Source organism: Arabidopsis lyrata (genome assembly GCF_000004255.2).
Source record: "Arabidopsis lyrata subsp. lyrata unplaced genomic scaffold ARALYscaffold_1, whole genome shotgun sequence".
Lineage (NCBI taxonomy): Eukaryota > Viridiplantae > Streptophyta > Magnoliopsida > Brassicales > Brassicaceae > Arabidopsis > Arabidopsis lyrata.
In genome coordinates this window covers 519,255-535,884 of record NW_003302555.1, presented here as the reverse complement: position 1 = coordinate 535,884, position 16,630 = coordinate 519,255, and the positions used below count along the sequence as shown (strand labels likewise).

The following is a 16,630-nucleotide window of genomic DNA, read 5'->3' as shown; positions in this document are numbered from 1 at the left end:
ATTAACCGTAGGGGACGTGATAAAGAACGATTCCAGTGGAAGAGACTGCTCACAGGACGTCATCGGGGATGTTTGTCAGTAGGCCAACGGCAAAGATAGTGAGAGGACCAGAGTAGCCTAAATTCTCCACACACCGTTTAATACACGGACCGACCTGACGAGCATCATAGCCAGGGGGAACCGGACACTGCTCCAAAAGACCGCGGTTACAGCCACAACCTGCTCCTGTGTCGCCTTCATCATTCAAGACTTTAAACCTAAAGAATATCAAATTCAAAATCGCAGTAAGGTCTTCAATCTAGAACGGAAATCAAACATCAGATAAGACTTCGGAGAGATAGATTCACACGGTTAAATCAAAACTTACAAGGTCGAAACTAAAACGCCAGAGAGAACAAAGAAGAGAAAGAGGGAGCGACGAAGAGTGAGGGGCAAGGTTTCGATCGAGTCTTATGGGCCGATACGCGTGGCCCATTAGTATTCTTACCGCACCACAACGACTAACAATTTAATTTTGATATTTTAGTAAGGTCCAATTCAATTCTTGATGGCAATCATATTTGGCTTAGTCATACAACAATACAAATGATATAATGTAAAGGAAGATGATGGGATCATACGGTTCTGAATAAATAAGACAGATATTGCATCAGAGATCCAAATTGTGTCAAAAATATTGTCGGCTCAAATATCTGACCCACCGAGAATCTAACCAAGTGCGCGATTAAGCATACGGCTATGCATCTTGTCATTGTTGATTCAGTCATCACTGGTTTTAGCACAAACTTGCAGTGTCAGATTCCAAAACAAGAACAAACAATTTGCATTAACAACATTTTGAAGGTCTGACCTTTAAGAGCCATGGAGTTTGATGTTAAGACAAGTATATCGACAATGAAGATCACAGACATTGGGAATTCCCATACCTGTAATAACAAAGATTCTCTATTTTTGAGCAAAGAGACATAACACCAGGTTTAATCGATACAAAAAACTTAGTGCATGATTGCATAAGAAGAAGTTTGGTACTTCAATATTAGGAATTATGTGAGAGGTAAAAAACTACTACATACCAACATTGCAAGCAGAAATATCTTGAAGTAACTAGAGATGCATATCCCCAACATAATCTCTCTTCCTCTGCAAAGTTTTTAAAAAATTTTATACGTAACCAATCTTCAGGTGACAACAGTCTGAGATCTTGGTGAAAAACTCATAATAAGAACTAAGGAGAAGAATAATCAGTAATCACCTGGAAACTTCATTTAGCAAACCCTTAGCCGCAATGGCGAAAGAGAAGATAAATGCAGCGTTTGCAGATAAGACACCGATTAGAACCTGTTTACATGCAAAAATATTACAGTATCCTTTCTAAACCCATCCCAATGACTTTAAACATATAAATCTTAAGAAGGAAAAACAATCCAATCAAGTTCATTAAAAAAAAGTTAACAAAAACATAACCTTTATAGATATAAGAACCGAGCTATGAGAAAAGCTCGATTCTTCATCAGTTCTTCTCAGTAGCAAGCTTCTATCTGTGATGAGTTTAAGGCTTTTCAAATGAGTTTGCTGATGAATCTGCGAGTTACTTTGATCGTAAGAGATTATGAAACAAAAGGATACAAGAGTCTAGAAGAAGATACACGAAGACCAACTTCCACAACAAATGCTGCACACGAAAAAAACGAGAAGAACTCAACAAGTCTTCTTGGATCAGAGACAACTGTGAATTTCTGTGTATCCCCAAAGTTGGAAATTAATTTATTGCTTGAGGTCTAAGATATTTCTACTTATGGAAAAAAGATTTCAAATTCAACAAGTTTGTAATATCAATTCAAGATCAGAGAAGTAGCAATGTTTGAAATCAAGAACTTGAACTGAACTAGTTTTTACCTGAATATTGACAGTTTCTGGATTAATTGCATTGTAGAGGACGTGTCTATAAACCTTTGGTCTGTGAAGGATTAAATCGATGAAAATAATCTGCAAAAGAAACAATTAAAGAACCAAAAACCAAATTTGGAAAGAAATAAGAAAACACCCAAAAATGGAAAGTAAGTGATAGAAAACAGACCATGCGTTCACACTCGATGTATTCGTCTGCTACTTCCTTGCAGTTTCCCTAAATGAACAATACATGTTCTTTAAGAAAGTATGATCAAAGATGGACACTTTGAAGAAATTTAATAGAGAATCTTAAAACCCTAATTGGGTCAAAAAAAAAGATCAATTAATAAAAAGCTTACGCATTTCATGAGACGAATGTTACCCGGAGAGTATTGAATGAACAATGATTTTACCCTAAAACCACATCCCACGCATCTGTGTTCACTCGCCGCCATTGCTCTTTCTCTCTCAGAAGTTCTGAACAAGAATAAGGAACAATTGGAGTCCGGGTCTGGGTCTGGGTCCGCGTCCGGGTCAAGGCTACTGTTTAAGACCTTAATGGGCCTAATCATGGGCCAAGTTTATGAATTCTTAATTTTAAATTTGTTAAGCCCAGTTTTGTTCTAAGCCGGGTATTTGGACCCCAAATTTAAAAATCATATACGTTGTAATTTATACATATGTTTTTAGATTTTATAAATTGTTCAATTTGGATAAAAATCTTTTCCATATGACATAACAATTTGGATAAATTGTTCATCCTTATCTCAAAGTCTACATTAGTCTTCAGAATTGACCACACTTACTGAAAAGTCTAGTGCTTCACTAATATTTTTTTAGTAAAATAGTGCTGCACTAATATTATTATTGTCGTGTTACTTTCTATATATAGTTCATGATTGGTGATGGATAATTCATAAGAAAAGACAAATATTCTTGCAATTCAACACTGACGAAAAAATCCAAAAAAAAAAAAACTAGTTTGGTTGCATTTGATTAGCGCATGGCTACAACAAAACGAAATTGCTTTGTAAATGAGGCTTAGATAAAACAGTTTCTCTTAATAGTAAGTAAACTCAACATAAAAATGGAACAGTAAATTAAAAGTTAAAATGAATAGTTAATTATTAGTTTATTTAAAAATGTATTAGAAAGGGAAGAACCCATTAACCCCCAATACGAAGTTTCCTTATCATCATCAATCATGCCTATAAAAACCCTAACCGGCCTACATATTTGCAGTCTCTTTTAGGTCAGGAATCTAATGAGAATGAATTATTTTATTTAACAATAATTGGAGCATGTCATTTATTCTCTTTATTCTTACACAACTAATCATTTAGATATGTTACAGTATTGTCTGCTTTAGTCATTTTCTTAATTAAGTTAATTTTAATGCCATCCGTACTTTTCACTAATACCTTCCCTTTTAATTTCATTATGAATCTTCTTTTCTATGCATGCATTCTTTTGAGTATTTAAATACATTTTATATTCTTTTGACAACTATGCACAAGCCTTTTGAGACATATCTACACAATATAATAGCACAAGCCTTTTGAGACATATCTACGTACACAATATAATAGCTACTTGTAGACTATTTGGAATACGTATTTATATATAGCATCATCCTTTTGCAAATGTGTGTATGGATATTCATTTTAAAACCTTATGTTCCCCTATATTGAAGATATTTGGGCTACACATATAATTAACATACATATGTATGCTTGTAAGATATAGTCTCCGATCCATGTCGTCTACATGTTACCTGTTTAATGTTTGCGGTCTAGGGAGTATTTATAGACGCAGGACTGTATATACGTATACACATTGAGAAACACTTAATTAACCCTATATTTGATCAATTGATCTTCAACTGATATGAAGTACTTATAATGATAGGTTCAGACATTTATTTATCTTATTTTAGGATCATTCGATCACAAATTATACGGACCCTCATACTTATCTAAAGATATACAAAATCAGTCATGTCAAATTCCGAATTAGCATGGAAAGAAAAAAAAACACATGCATCTATGAATGTATAACTCATCCCGCTGGTAACTGGTAAGGAGTCCTCCGTGTGTTATAATCTTTATTGGACTGAAAATTCGACTCTCCAGTGCTTAGTTACATGAAATATCACAACGGATTTGGATAATAGAAGGTGTACTGGAGTATGTCTATCCAATAGGAGGGAAATAAAATCTGCTAATGACTTCTCCATTTGATCTTAATTTCATGCAAAAGATTGACAATATAACAGTTAATTAACGCAATTTTACTATATACATGGAATACAGAATAGTAATTCTCTCAATTATTTACCTGAATGTGTTTATATACATGGAATTGTAACCTACATATATATATGCACATGCACATATAGTAGATATGACAACAACCAAAAGAAAAATTCCCGGTTTGTGAAGCATATCTGAGAGTTGCTAGTTAGCATATATATATATATATATATATGTTGTATGGGATCATACTTTTACTATGCTTGGGAAACTATAAATATGTATAATCAACGTAACCAATGAACAATTCTGCAATCTATTGAACAGCTTATAGGGTGAAACTTATGATCCCTAGCTAGAGACTGCATTTAAAAGTTCCACGTATACTTAATACATTAATTTTATACACATGCATGTGTAAACTGTGTTATATATATATAGTGGGTAGGTATATGTGTATATATGCAGATGCATGTGTATATATAGTAATTGACAAATGATTTAGGATCTAACATTCTAAAAGAACTCATGAGTTTATGAGATCTACAGAGATACCTGATTTGGTAAAAATCAGTTCAACTTGCAAACCAAATCAAACAAAGCTATTGACCAAAGGTTAATAACAAAAACAAGAATCTAGAATTAGTAAAAAATGAGAAATTAATGAACCTGTGATCATAAAAAAGTCAAACAATGTGAAAACATATCATACCTTTTGTTCTTTTTAATATAATAAATTGAATTACTAAATGAATGGATCAGTCCTTCTTCCATAGCTAGCTTCTCTTTATTTTCTCTGCCCATAACCTGCAAAAATCTCTTTAACCGAGCAAAATTACAAGAGTAACCAAGCAAACAAAATAGGACCATTAGAGAGAGAAAAAAGAGAGGCTTTTTTTGGACCTGCCCATTAGCTTAGAATGTACCATGAAACACTTTGTCAGTGTAGGGAGATAGGCACAGAGAGTACAATTCATGAAATTTATAAGCTTTTTTCCCACTCATCAATTATAATCTCAAATTATATATATTAAAACTCAAAAAAGAAGAAGATGAACACTGTTTCATTGATAAAATGCTATAGCTAAAGGCAGTTTCACCTAGAGTCAAGTATTAAGGTTAATATATAATTTATTAAGATGATGACTAAACAATGAGTTACAGCGAATATTGGATATAATTAGCTAAAATTTGAGGCATGTGAACATGTTATTTCATGTAAATCATATTTATATATAAGTTTATATACAAAATTGAAAAGATGCGAGTTTCAACATGGTGACAAAAGCCTAGTGATTAACATCAAAAAACATGTCGAAAACAAAATTCATAACCAAAAAAAAAAAAACGAAGAAGATCGTTTTTAATTTCTTCCTCTCACTAGCTAGAATCTAATAACCTTGAAAAATTTACTAATTAATGAAATAAAATAAAGAGACAATTCAAAAAGAAGATGATGAAACTTCTCATGGATTGAAATTGAGAGAAAGTGAAGACTTCCCTTTCTTAGCAAATTGATCATCATCACCACCATCACCATCATCAGTATCATCATCATGATCAGTTGATATGTTTAGTCGTAGAGCTGAAGAAGAAGAAGATGCACCCATTTCGCCACGTGGCACCAACCATGACTCTTCTTGTTGATTATAGTCCTTGTTTTAAAAATCGCTAGGCGCTAGTCGGGCGCTCGGCATGGGCCTAGCGATTAATCGGAAAATCGGATTAAAATCGGGGATTAATCGGGGATTAGTTTTAGGGTTATTTTAATATTTTTAAAATATATTAATCCAATATTGTAAAAATTTATGATTTTTATTACAAATTTATGATTTTTATTAAAATTTGAACACAAGTTATTGTAAAACATCACAAACTCTCCATTCAAATGATTGAATAACAAAAATAAAAAGTTTTTTTATACTTGCAATCTAAAAAATAATCGGGGTATATAAGATTAGGCGGAAAGTAATCGGATTAGGCGGAGAATAATCGGGTTACTGATTTTTTAGGGGATTAGTCATTAATCGAGGCGGATAGGGTGGGCCTAGCGATTAAGCGGGGAGTAATCGGGGCTAGGCGGGGATTTTTAGAACAGGGATTATAGTCAATACCACATTCCATATTCACCCCAAAGAGCCTGAGTCTCTTTCCCGCCGTTGAAGGAGGCGGAGGAAGCGGCGGTAATATCACCGGGGTTAATCTCCCGGGAACCACAGGGACTGAGTCTATAACCAACGGCTCTGATCCAACAATGTTCCTCTGATCCAACGGTGATCCCGTGTAGTAACACCGTCCAGCTAAATTCCCATAATTATACCCTACGAACTCTTGACGCTGGTTGTTATAATACGAACGTTGGTGGTTTCCGATGTTCAAGCTCCGGTGAATCGGGACGGATTTGTATTCCGGCAATGGATGAAATCTGTTGGAATATTGAGAAGTGGTCGGGAAATTGAAATTGAAACCGAAATTACCAAACTGATGTGCCTGAACGAGGCTCATGTCGGGTCTGTGCCTCCAATCTATGTAAAGTTTGGATCTTTCGGACTCATCTCCGATGCCTCGTTGGAAAGAGACAATGTCTCCTGCGTCGAGCTTTTTCTCTTTGACGAAACGGCTCCATCCTTTGGTCATCACGTAGCTCTGGCTAGAGTTCCAATACGAGTAACGGAATCTCCACATCTTGCCGTTTCTGTCTTGGAAGTTCAACAGCGTGCCGTTTTGGTTGTTTGAGGAGTCTAGTGGGAAATACCTCTCAGCGTGTTGTTTAGGGATCACAAGTCTGTTGAGTTTTCCGACGTCGCTTGGTGTTACCACTTTGTCGAACATGTGTTCTTTCTCCGGAGGTGGAATCATCATCATCGGAAGGTTGTTGTTGTTTCCGCTGGGGCCAGAGCTGCTGCTTGCTCGGATGTTGGAGGTTAATTCTTGGTCTCTGTCTTGTTCTTGGTCGGAGCTTGTTGGAGCTAAGGATAGATCCATGATGAATTATATGATTTGCCTTGGTTAAATCTTGATTTATGCGATGGTTCTTGAATCAAGATTGAAACTCTTTTTTTTTTTTTTGTTGTTTCTTGACAAAACCTTGCTCCTCTTTTCTTGATGGATGTATGAGATGGGTCTTAGTGGTTCTTGATCAAGGTTACTCTATATCCTGTTCTTGGATTAAATCTTTCTCCTTTTCTTGAGATGAGTCTCAGTGAATCTTGCTAAAGTTTAAACCTTCCTCTTGTTCTTGACTTGGTGAATTGTTGCCGTCGTTTTTCAAAGCCATTAACGATGATGACTCAACTCGAGATCTTCGACATACATATTAGATAGATAATATTAAAAAGAGGAAACGAAACGAAAATCTAGCCACAATTATAAAAAGGGGTAGATGAATTAATGAAAATAATTCAAAGAATATATTAAAAGAAGGGAAGAAGGAAAAAAATAAATTAAAGTTCTGGTGTGGTCTCACCTTATAATATACGAGAGAGAGAGAGAGATGTTGATATTGATGTTTTCTTTCTCTTCCTGGTTCGATTGGTTCTTTGAATTTCTTCTTTGACCATGAAAATTTAGATGAAATATGAAAACCCTAGAATCGGAAGAAAACTATACACATATATATATATATATATAATTATCTTCTCGTTGACTATAGAATGAAATCAAGGAAAGAGAAAGATCAGAGCAAATCAGGACTTGGAACTCAAATTGGGTTCTTGCCAAACAAGAGGATCTCTCTCTTTCTCTTTATGAGGATGAAGAAAAAATGGTGGCTTGAGATTCTTGATAGTGTTTCAAGACTTAGAGAGAGAGAGAGAGAGAGAGCGAGATTGGTACCGAGTAATGCGTAGGGGCCCATGAATGATATGGTTCGGGTCATGTGAGCTTCTTGTCCTTTTCATTAGGCTTCGAATTAGCTCTTTGTATTGAAATTTCAAAATCTTTATATACATGTGTATATATATGTCTAGTTGTCGACGGTGTTTGAGATTCCGTTAATCTTTTTTTTAATGAGTGTACTGTATACTTCATACGTGTGTGTTTCCTTTTTATTAACTAAAACAATTTTTTTTGTCTATTCATCTAATTTTGCTTTCTACTAATCATTGTTGGTTATAGCACTAATTAAAACAATTTGAACGAATTTATAATTAATTAATTATATATAGTTTTCGTTAGTTAGTAAGTGACTATGGTATATATATATATATATATATATATATATGTATTTATATTTTATACTAACCTATATGGATTTACCAGAAAAGAAATGCACATTTTTTCCATGTATGGAATATTCTTTAGACAAAAGCAATATAAATATATGCATGCACGCATTTTATCACATTAAATTAAATATAATTCTTACCAACTACTATTCCAGTTGTTGGCATGCCATGATTACTTAAAAATTTGTATGCATTTACATATACACACAGGCCCGTGGCAGAAGCTCATGAAGCTAGGACTTCAGGGCATCAGATGTTATAAAGAAATTTAGGGGCATAATTTACAAAATTGTTCAATAGATCTAGTGGTTAAGCTTGGTCTCTTTCTACTAACAAGTCAGGGGTTCAAAACCCACATTATGCATTCTTTTAAAATGATTTTTTTTTCTTTTCATTGGGGCATCAATTATATGGCTTGCTTTAGGCAGTCCATATATTCGGGCCGGCACTGTACACACATATGATGTAACGTTCTGGACCGTCTCTGACTATAGCCGATATCTTTCGACTCATTCTAAGTTTGTGGATCTTATCCTCGTCCAACATTTGATTCGTTATTCCGAGAAGGTCAATAAAATTATCAATCAAACTTATGTACGTATACCACAAAAGTTTTTTGTGTTTATTATGTTTTTGTTCGAATGGGTTGTTTCTATTTGTTACCTAAATTTTTACTTATTGCGTTTATCTGTTCATTGACTTATGGCATATCTATTGATTATATAGATCACATCAATCCATCAAAAGGTTGATAATCTGATTAGGTTAAAAGTCGTTCAAACGGTGTATATTGTACTTAAACCATTGATATCTGAACAAATTATAGATAAATTATGTGAAAACAAGATTCACCGTAATTTTTTTATCTGACTAAGTATATCGATTTACTTAGGGTGTGACTGGTTAAAATTAGAAGAAAAGATATGGAAAAAAACTAAAATAAAAGAGAAGAAAAGAATTATTTCTATCATATAATTGTAGTAGGAAGTTTTAACCTTTTTTATGTTACTTTTAGGATAAATTGGGAAGAAAACAATTCTTCTAAGTTTTATTTAACTGGTTAACTTTTAGAAGAAAATAGAAGAGTTGTAATTCTTCTTTTTATTTTTCTTTTATAAAATGCTAACCGCCACACCCTTAATCATGCGTGCCAATGCGAAACAGAAAGAAAAAAAAAGTCTTTTTTTATCAATAGCAGTAATACGATAATTAATACTCCATGTCTTTTTGCTCAAATTTTGTTTAGTAATTTCTTGTCAGAGCGAGTCACGTGGGTTTACAGTATAATACTGTTATAAGAAGGATTACATAATGAAATTTGCTAATCTCTATGTAAGAAAAAAAAAAAACACATAACTAATTTCGCATATTATAATTAATTATGCAATTATTTACAGATCACAAGGGGGAAAGTAGGTTTGGTTGCTGATGTGCCAAAGTTTTTGGTGGTCCAAAATCTTCTTCACATACATCAATCACAACAAAACAAATTGAAATAAGCAAATACAAATATATCTTTATGTAAATGTGTGCATGTTTAACTTCTTTTTTTGGTTTCTTGGTAAATTATGTTTATGTTTAATGCATATCTATGTAAAATATATTAAGATCACCATGTCTTACAATGTTCGTTTCAGGCGTACGTCAACATTGCAGAAAAAATAAATCATAATAACCGATCTGTAGAAAAACTAAGTCACGAAAATTATCCAAAAAAAAAAATTATATAACAAGAATTATAATAATGACCATAATATTTTATTATTTTATTCCTATTTGTCATAATCATCAACATCCATATTCCATAACAAGAGCGTTTGATGTTTTGAGACAGCAAGAAAATGTCTAGATCTGCAACACCTGGTCAAATATTTCCAGTAATTAAACAGCGTAATTATTTATTAATATTTTGGAAGTATACTTATTATACATGTCATCACTACATTAGTCAAAATATATAAATCATTTAATAAGCACGTGTAGCGGAATATATAAGAAGTAGGTGATACTTTAAATTCGTTTTGAAACACGACGGAACTTGTATTTGACAAATCGTCGATTATTATAAACTATTTTCACTAATTTAGCAATAAAATATAAAGTATTTATTATCCGATTTTCAGAGTCTATTCATGGATAGACCGATTCCATTATATTCTCAACATAGCATTTCGAGTAAGACTTATTATTCACGCAAGTGTGTTAATTATACTTGAACTATGTGTTTAACATCCGGCTACTGGTCCAAGTTTTTCAGTTAAAAAAAAAAGAGCCATTAACCAATGTAAAACTGAATCTACTACGAATCGGTTCAGTGTGATTTTAGGTTCGTTTTGGATTTGAGTTTAAGCAATAATATATCTTTAAATTCCAAATAAATTTTCTGTTATCGAAATTATATATGGGTCTGTTAATATATTTTGTATAATTATAAAGTATGGCTTGAAAAAGGTTGGCCAGCAAGCTGCCCTCGCTCTTTAATTTAAAGGCAAAACTAGCTAAAAGAAAAAACAATTTGTTAATTTTTACTATTTACCGAGTTGCAACCGCTTGAATACAAAGGGGACCTCTCTACCTATAATCTCTTACTTGCCACTATTTCATTGAAAAATGTTATTGAAGTCCCAAATCGGGCCACCCCGTGGATGTTGTTCCCACATATGCCCACGCTTCAGAGCCAACGATGCCTGAGCGTGAGGGGGGTGTTAATGAGAGAAAGTCCCACATCGAAAGTTGGAAAAATTATCAAGTGATATATAAAGGGTTAGGGTCAATCCACTCATTGCCAATTGGTTTTGAGTTGGAAGCCCATGTTAAAAGCCCAAATCTATCAAAAAACAAATCCCCTTATATATAGTTTTTTTTTTTAACAAATCCCCTTATATATAGATTATGCTTAAGGAATATATCCCATTCTAATCTAATTGACCGACTCTATATATATATATCTCTAGCTTATATATTTAATTTTGGTTTTCGTAGTTATACTTTAGAATTGTATTTTACTTTTTGAATATGTATTCACTATAATAGAAAATTAAAATATATAATTGTATCAATATGATAGGACATAAAACAAATAGTGAAATTCATAAACAAATATAGTTTCGACTTTCTTTCATTACTTACCTGGATCCGATATATGATCCCTAAAACCCTAGATACTACAAATCTAAGAGTGTATGGAATCTCAAATGGTATCGGAGATCATCTCTCAAATACTTTTGCCATGAATGTATTGTAAGTATATTAGATATGTACCATATGGTATAAATACGAGGTACATATGGTTAATTAGTATATATGTAAGATTTGAATAAAATGGTTAAAGTAGGGGTTGGATTTTAAGGGGAAGCAAACATAAATGAGAAGGTGAGTGAGAAGGTGAAGTGTTACAATTTCACAACAGTAAACATGGAATAGAGTAAGGACCACTTCTCACTACTCTCTCTCTCTAGAATTTGTCCAAAACAGCCTCACATTTTTGCATCCCCACACTTCTCGATCTCTTTCACACCTATTTTCTTTATTGATATTCATATTTGTGTGAGTTTTTCTTTATCAACTTGAGGAGCTCGGGCCCTTGGGATTTTTTTTTTTCAATTTAAACTTTTCTATACAACGTACTACTGTCCTATAGCCATAGAGAAATGCTAAGAATTTGGTCATTTTTAAAAGCTGCTCTATTGGAAAACTAAGGTATATATATATGTGATGTAATTGGGCTTTATTGTCAGTAGTACGTTGTATAGAAAAGTTTATATACGAATAAATTGTAACTACGAATAAATTTTATGATCGTTGATTTATTCTAATAAATTTAAAAATAATTTATAAAATGTATACAATTGAATAAATATCAAGTTGGGCTTCTTAATAGTGCCATATTTTATGTTTTGGTTTCCAGACAAATCATCAATCCAAAAACTCCTAAATACCTTAAATCATAAGTTTAGCAAGGCTTCAAAATTTTTTAGTAGAAGTATACTAAATTTTTTAGAAATACTCACTAAATATAATATTTTGGTATAAAAAAATGTCAAAAATTGTAGTATTTTTAACAAATAAATTTATTGTTATGGAGTATGGATATCCAAATACGAAAACTTTGAAAGCCTTAAACTAAACTTATAATATCAAAACAAAATTTATTAAAATCTAAAAATAAATGAAATCAAAGGAATACACAGTTATTATAAGGTCTTATATTCAGTGAACTATTGATTATTGTCTTTGTCAATAGTCGCTATTTTTGACTAAATATAAATTTGGTGTGTGAAGTGATACAAAAGTTTTAGTCGTATACACACTCTCTGGTATTTAAGGATAAATATCAAAATCCTCAAAAACATTACATTTGTTTCATCATACCAAAAATTATGCATAACCATCAAATAAATGTGTGCGTGTGGATTTGCATGTATACTGTATTAATGTTATGTATGTATAGAGAGAAGGGTCGTTATCAGTAGGTGCAAATAGAGTCCATTTGCGTGGAGCAGGTTTATGTGATGTTGATGATGGCAACAACTGTCATGTGTACCCCAAAGGCTAGGAGTCTTAATTAAATTAGTGTATATACATAATCTAATCACCTCAAAACGAACATGTAGCTTGAAAGAAGTGGGTCAAAAACAATCTATCAATAAAGTTATTTTCATTAATTAAAAAAACATTATATAGATCGAGAGGCCGAAATTTTCGAGTAGAAGAGACAAGTTTATATTTTCTTTCATCATATAGCCACGTACTATGTGCAACGAATTCAAGAGATTGGTAGTGATGAAAGGAAAAAAGGGCAAAAAAAAAGGCTCCAATCAAAGTTGGTTTTTGATTTCGATAAATGTTGTTTTTTTCATAGGTAACTTTTTTTAATAGTCTAGTAAATATATAGTTCCATTCGATTTATTGTGATAAGTCACGCTATAAATCAAGAATGAATGGACCGATGCGGATACGGTCCATGAATATGAATTATCAAAGAACCGTTTCAAAGAGGAATAAACGAAACGAGACAAGTATTGGTGGGGTATGTACACATAAACCCTAATCACCATGCTCTCCTTTGCTCGATTATTTTTCAAACACATCATGGTAAGGTAAATGACGAACTCCAGAAAAATATTTTCTTGAGATTGATTAATTTATGTATCGGAAAAAAGTAAATCCATTTTTTAAAGAAAATAGAAATATGACGTGCTAAATTGAGCTATAGACAAAATCATCTAAATAAGAAAATGAATGTAGATGGATAGAGTCGTCCCACACTTAAGGTTGGTCCACAATGAATACCGTTGGAGGCTTCGCAGGCTTTTGTTCTGTCCTTGTCTCTCTCCCCTAAATAAAATTTGTTACTAAAGGTTCATTTGAATTTTTATGGTCGGTATGAATTATATAATACAATAATAATTTCTAGGTTTATACATTTTTTTTATTGCATGAAGGGAAGAAGACAAATAAAAGAAAATAATGTAAGATAAATAAAACAAGATGAAATCGTCATTAATAATAATAAATTGGAATTTGGCATTTAATGAAAAAGGGTGAAAGGTGCTTGACATACACGCGCCGTAGTCTCTTACCCGGAAATGGATTGGTTTTGATGTTAACTAGACCGGGCCCGGTTTATGATGGGGCGGCGGCCGAACCGACCACCTGGCTACTATATTTCTCGTATTCTCTGATTCTGCAAAATCTAATTCGGATCTTTTGGATTTGGATTTTCAGTTTAAGCGGGTGGGTGGGGTTCTGCTAAAGCGACGGCGCTCTTGTCATTTTAAGTCGGTCACTGCAAAACGTGAACCCTGTGACTGTGTGAGAGTCTCGTTACGTTGGATCTCTCCCTGAACCGTCCAAAAAAGGTCAATTTTTGTGGGTTCACGTATACAAAGAAGTACGGCGTTATTTAATTTACCAAAAAAAAAAAAAAAAGGAGACTTATACCGAAAAGTTTGTTTCGAAAATTTAAATATACTTCTAATTTATTGCAATTTTTTTTTTTTTTATTGGGCTTACAGAGATTTGATTGGGTGGCTCAAATCGTATTTTGTTGGCGTCAGGCCCATTGTCAATGTCGCTACTACGGCAATATTGGGCTTTGCTTATGATATTAATGGGCCGTACCCCATTTTTGCTTCATGAGATATGTGCGTCGAGAATAAAATCAACAAGAGTCATAAAAAACAGGAAACAATGAATTGGTCCCTCAATTATGGACGAAAAAGGTTGAATAATTTCTTCCAAAATGCACCTTTGAGAATCTTAAGATTCAATCATACTGCATTAGGTCCATGTCCCCAATAAGAAATCAAATACCATAAACGTGAATTGTAAGCTAGTCAGTGTATGAAGATGCATTTGTCTTAAAGTTACGAATATGATTAATAAATATTATTCGATCGACTTTAGATCGCTTTCCGTGCATATTTTTGCAATCATCTGGAAGAAGAACAAAATAATATCTTAGATTCTTCATTTTTCGGCCCCGCTATTTGATTTTTATATATTTTCGCATCTGCTCAATGCTTCGCGTTTTTTATTTGAATTATTTGGTTTTTGGTTAGTTTACTAAAACGAGAAACAGAACCAAGATCGAATTGCGTTCGAATTCAATTATTGTAGACAAATTCGACATTTCAGACTTTAGTTACGTTCTTTCTAGTAGTAATATTGGTGATTCCATCGGCTCAACTAACTTATTATGTAGTGGAAAAAGATGAAAGTATATGTAAAACATAAGTAATCTCATACTGATTTAAAACCTTTTTGTTGATTTTCAAAAATATAAAATAACCTATGCGTGTTGGATGCTTACAAAGAAGAATCTATTTTTTTCGGCGTTAGCCAAAAGTCGATGGCATTTGCTAAAGGTGTTATTTGAGTGGAAATGATGTAGAACAAAAACGTATTGATTTACCACCATAAGGATTTGGAGACGTATCTAGTTCTCATCAACTTTTCAATGGTGGACGCATTACCAATGTAAATGAAGAGTTTTACTTTATCATATAGTGTACCGTTCACATATAAATAGATTGATGGACGTTGGTGACTTTGGTATTTGACTTTAACGCCAAATGGACATCAATTCTGCAGCTTTTAAACTTTTAAGCAATGCTAGTTTCAAAGTAGCGTTACTATAACATTTTTAAAAGAAGGTTCTGCAAAGTGCAAACCGGTTGATACTTATTTACCGCTTAAAAAGCCATTATTCCGACGAAAAATTCAAATCATAAAATTACTAATATACTACATAATACCCTTGTTCTAAAAATCCCCGCCTAGACCCGATTACTCCCCGCTTAATCGCTAGGCCCACCCTATCCGTCTCGATTAATGACTAATCCCTTAAAGAAATCAGTCACCCGATTACTCTCCGCCTAATCCGATTATTCCCCGCCTAATCCGATTATTCCCCGCCTAATCTTACATACCCCGATTATTTTTAGATTGTTAGTATAAAAAAACTTTTTATTTTTGTTATTCAATCATTTGAATTGGGAGTTTGTAATGTTTTACAATAATTTATGTTCATATTTTAATAAAAATCATAAATATTTGTCTCAAAAATACATTTTTATGTGTTTACTGCAATTTTAAAAATAATATTGGATTAATATGTGTTAAAAATATTAAAATAACCCTAAAACTAATCCCCGATTAATCCCCAATTTTAATCCGATTTTCCGATTAATCGCTAGGCCCATGCCGAGCGCCCGACTAGCGCCTGGCGATTTTTCAAACAAGGCATAATACAGTAGTTTTTAGAAGAAGTTAGAATAATTTTTTTGTTTAATGATGGGAAAGACGTTGTCCACACTCCACAGTCCACAGAATGACAGAACAAAAGCATTAGAGGAGACTAATCACAAACACTTTTCCACTTGTCCGTATCTCATTGGTAAGTCGAATATTGACTTTACTGGAAACAGTAAAAAGCGTGGAATAATCTTGACCGTCCCGTTCGAATCAATCTTAACTACGGTCGGAGAAACCGCTAGTATAAATAAATAAACACATTTATTAACTAGCTTTAAATTTATTTATTTGACAACACTCAACAGTTACAAAATCAATCCGTTTGAATAATTAAATAGTTAAATGTTCTAAAGTGATCTCAAAATATATTTAGGGCTGATCTTTTTATTTTTATTTTTATTTTTATTTTTCATTTTTCATTTTTACTTATAACCTAATGTAATAGTATTGCAAAAAAAAAAAAAAAAGAGAAAGAATATTACAAAAGAGAAGCGAGCAAGTGGA

General features: G+C 32.9%; 2 protein-coding genes across 5 annotated transcripts; both read right to left on the bottom strand.

Annotated features, from left to right (window-relative positions):
* Positions 1-499: 499 nt before the first annotated feature.
* LOC9325455 (protein arv1 homolog) lies at positions 500-2,533 on the bottom strand. 3 transcript variants are annotated; one of them, XM_002889345.2, is made up of 9 exons: positions 2,250-2,532; positions 2,078-2,125; positions 1,897-1,986; positions 1,627-1,672; positions 1,465-1,538; positions 1,253-1,338; positions 1,074-1,140; positions 851-926; positions 500-769 (listed from the first exon to the last, which is right to left on the bottom strand). In XM_002889345.2, exons 1-9 carry the CDS (start codon positions 2,460-2,462, stop codon positions 615-617), a joined length of 855 nt encoding a protein of 284 aa, XP_002889391.2. In that variant the 5' UTR covers positions 2,463-2,532; the 3' UTR covers positions 500-614. The 3 variants fall into 3 exon arrangements, with proteins under 3 accessions (XP_002889391.2, XP_020869204.1, XP_020869203.1); XM_021013545.1 differs by having other exon boundaries at positions 2,273-2,529; XM_021013544.1 differs by lacking the exon at positions 1,627-1,672 and having other exon boundaries at positions 1,465-1,581; positions 2,250-2,533.
* A 2,098-nt stretch (positions 2,534-4,631) lies between these two features.
* Positions 4,632-7,946, bottom strand: LOC9328151 (B3 domain-containing transcription factor NGA3). 2 transcript variants are annotated; one of them, XM_021014490.1, is made up of 3 exons: positions 7,609-7,946; positions 6,252-7,444; positions 4,632-5,797 (listed from the first exon to the last, which is right to left on the bottom strand). In XM_021014490.1, exons 2-3 carry the CDS (start codon positions 7,125-7,127, stop codon positions 5,609-5,611), a joined length of 1,065 nt encoding a protein of 354 aa, XP_020870149.1. In that variant the 5' UTR covers positions 7,128-7,444; positions 7,609-7,946; the 3' UTR covers positions 4,632-5,608. The 2 variants fall into 2 exon arrangements, with proteins under 2 accessions (XP_020870149.1, XP_020870150.1); XM_021014491.1 differs by lacking the exon at positions 7,609-7,946 and having other exon boundaries at positions 6,252-7,601.
* Positions 7,947-16,630: the final 8,684 nt, after the last annotated feature.

Excerpts from the sequence above, each read along its gene's own strand:
- LOC9325455 (XM_002889345.2), bottom strand. The coding sequence starts at position 2,462 with ATGATTAGGCCCATTAAGGTCTTAAACAGTAGCCTTGACCCGGACGCG. Across the intron at positions 1,339-1,464 it reads CGGTTCTTATATCTATAAAG|GTTCTAATCGGTGTCTTATC; the intron begins GTTATGTTTTTG and ends GCATGTAAACAG. Across the intron at positions 1,141-1,252 it reads TTGCTAAATGAAGTTTCCAG|AGGAAGAGAGATTATGTTGG; the intron begins GTGATTACTGAT and ends AAAACTTTGCAG.
- LOC9328151 (XM_021014490.1), bottom strand. The coding sequence starts at position 7,127 with ATGGATCTATCCTTAGCTCCAACAAGCTCCGACCAAGAACAAGACAGA. Across the intron at positions 5,798-6,251 it reads TGAATATGGAATGTGGTATT|GACTATAATCAACAAGAAGA; the intron begins GACTATAATCCC and ends TTTTAAAACAAG.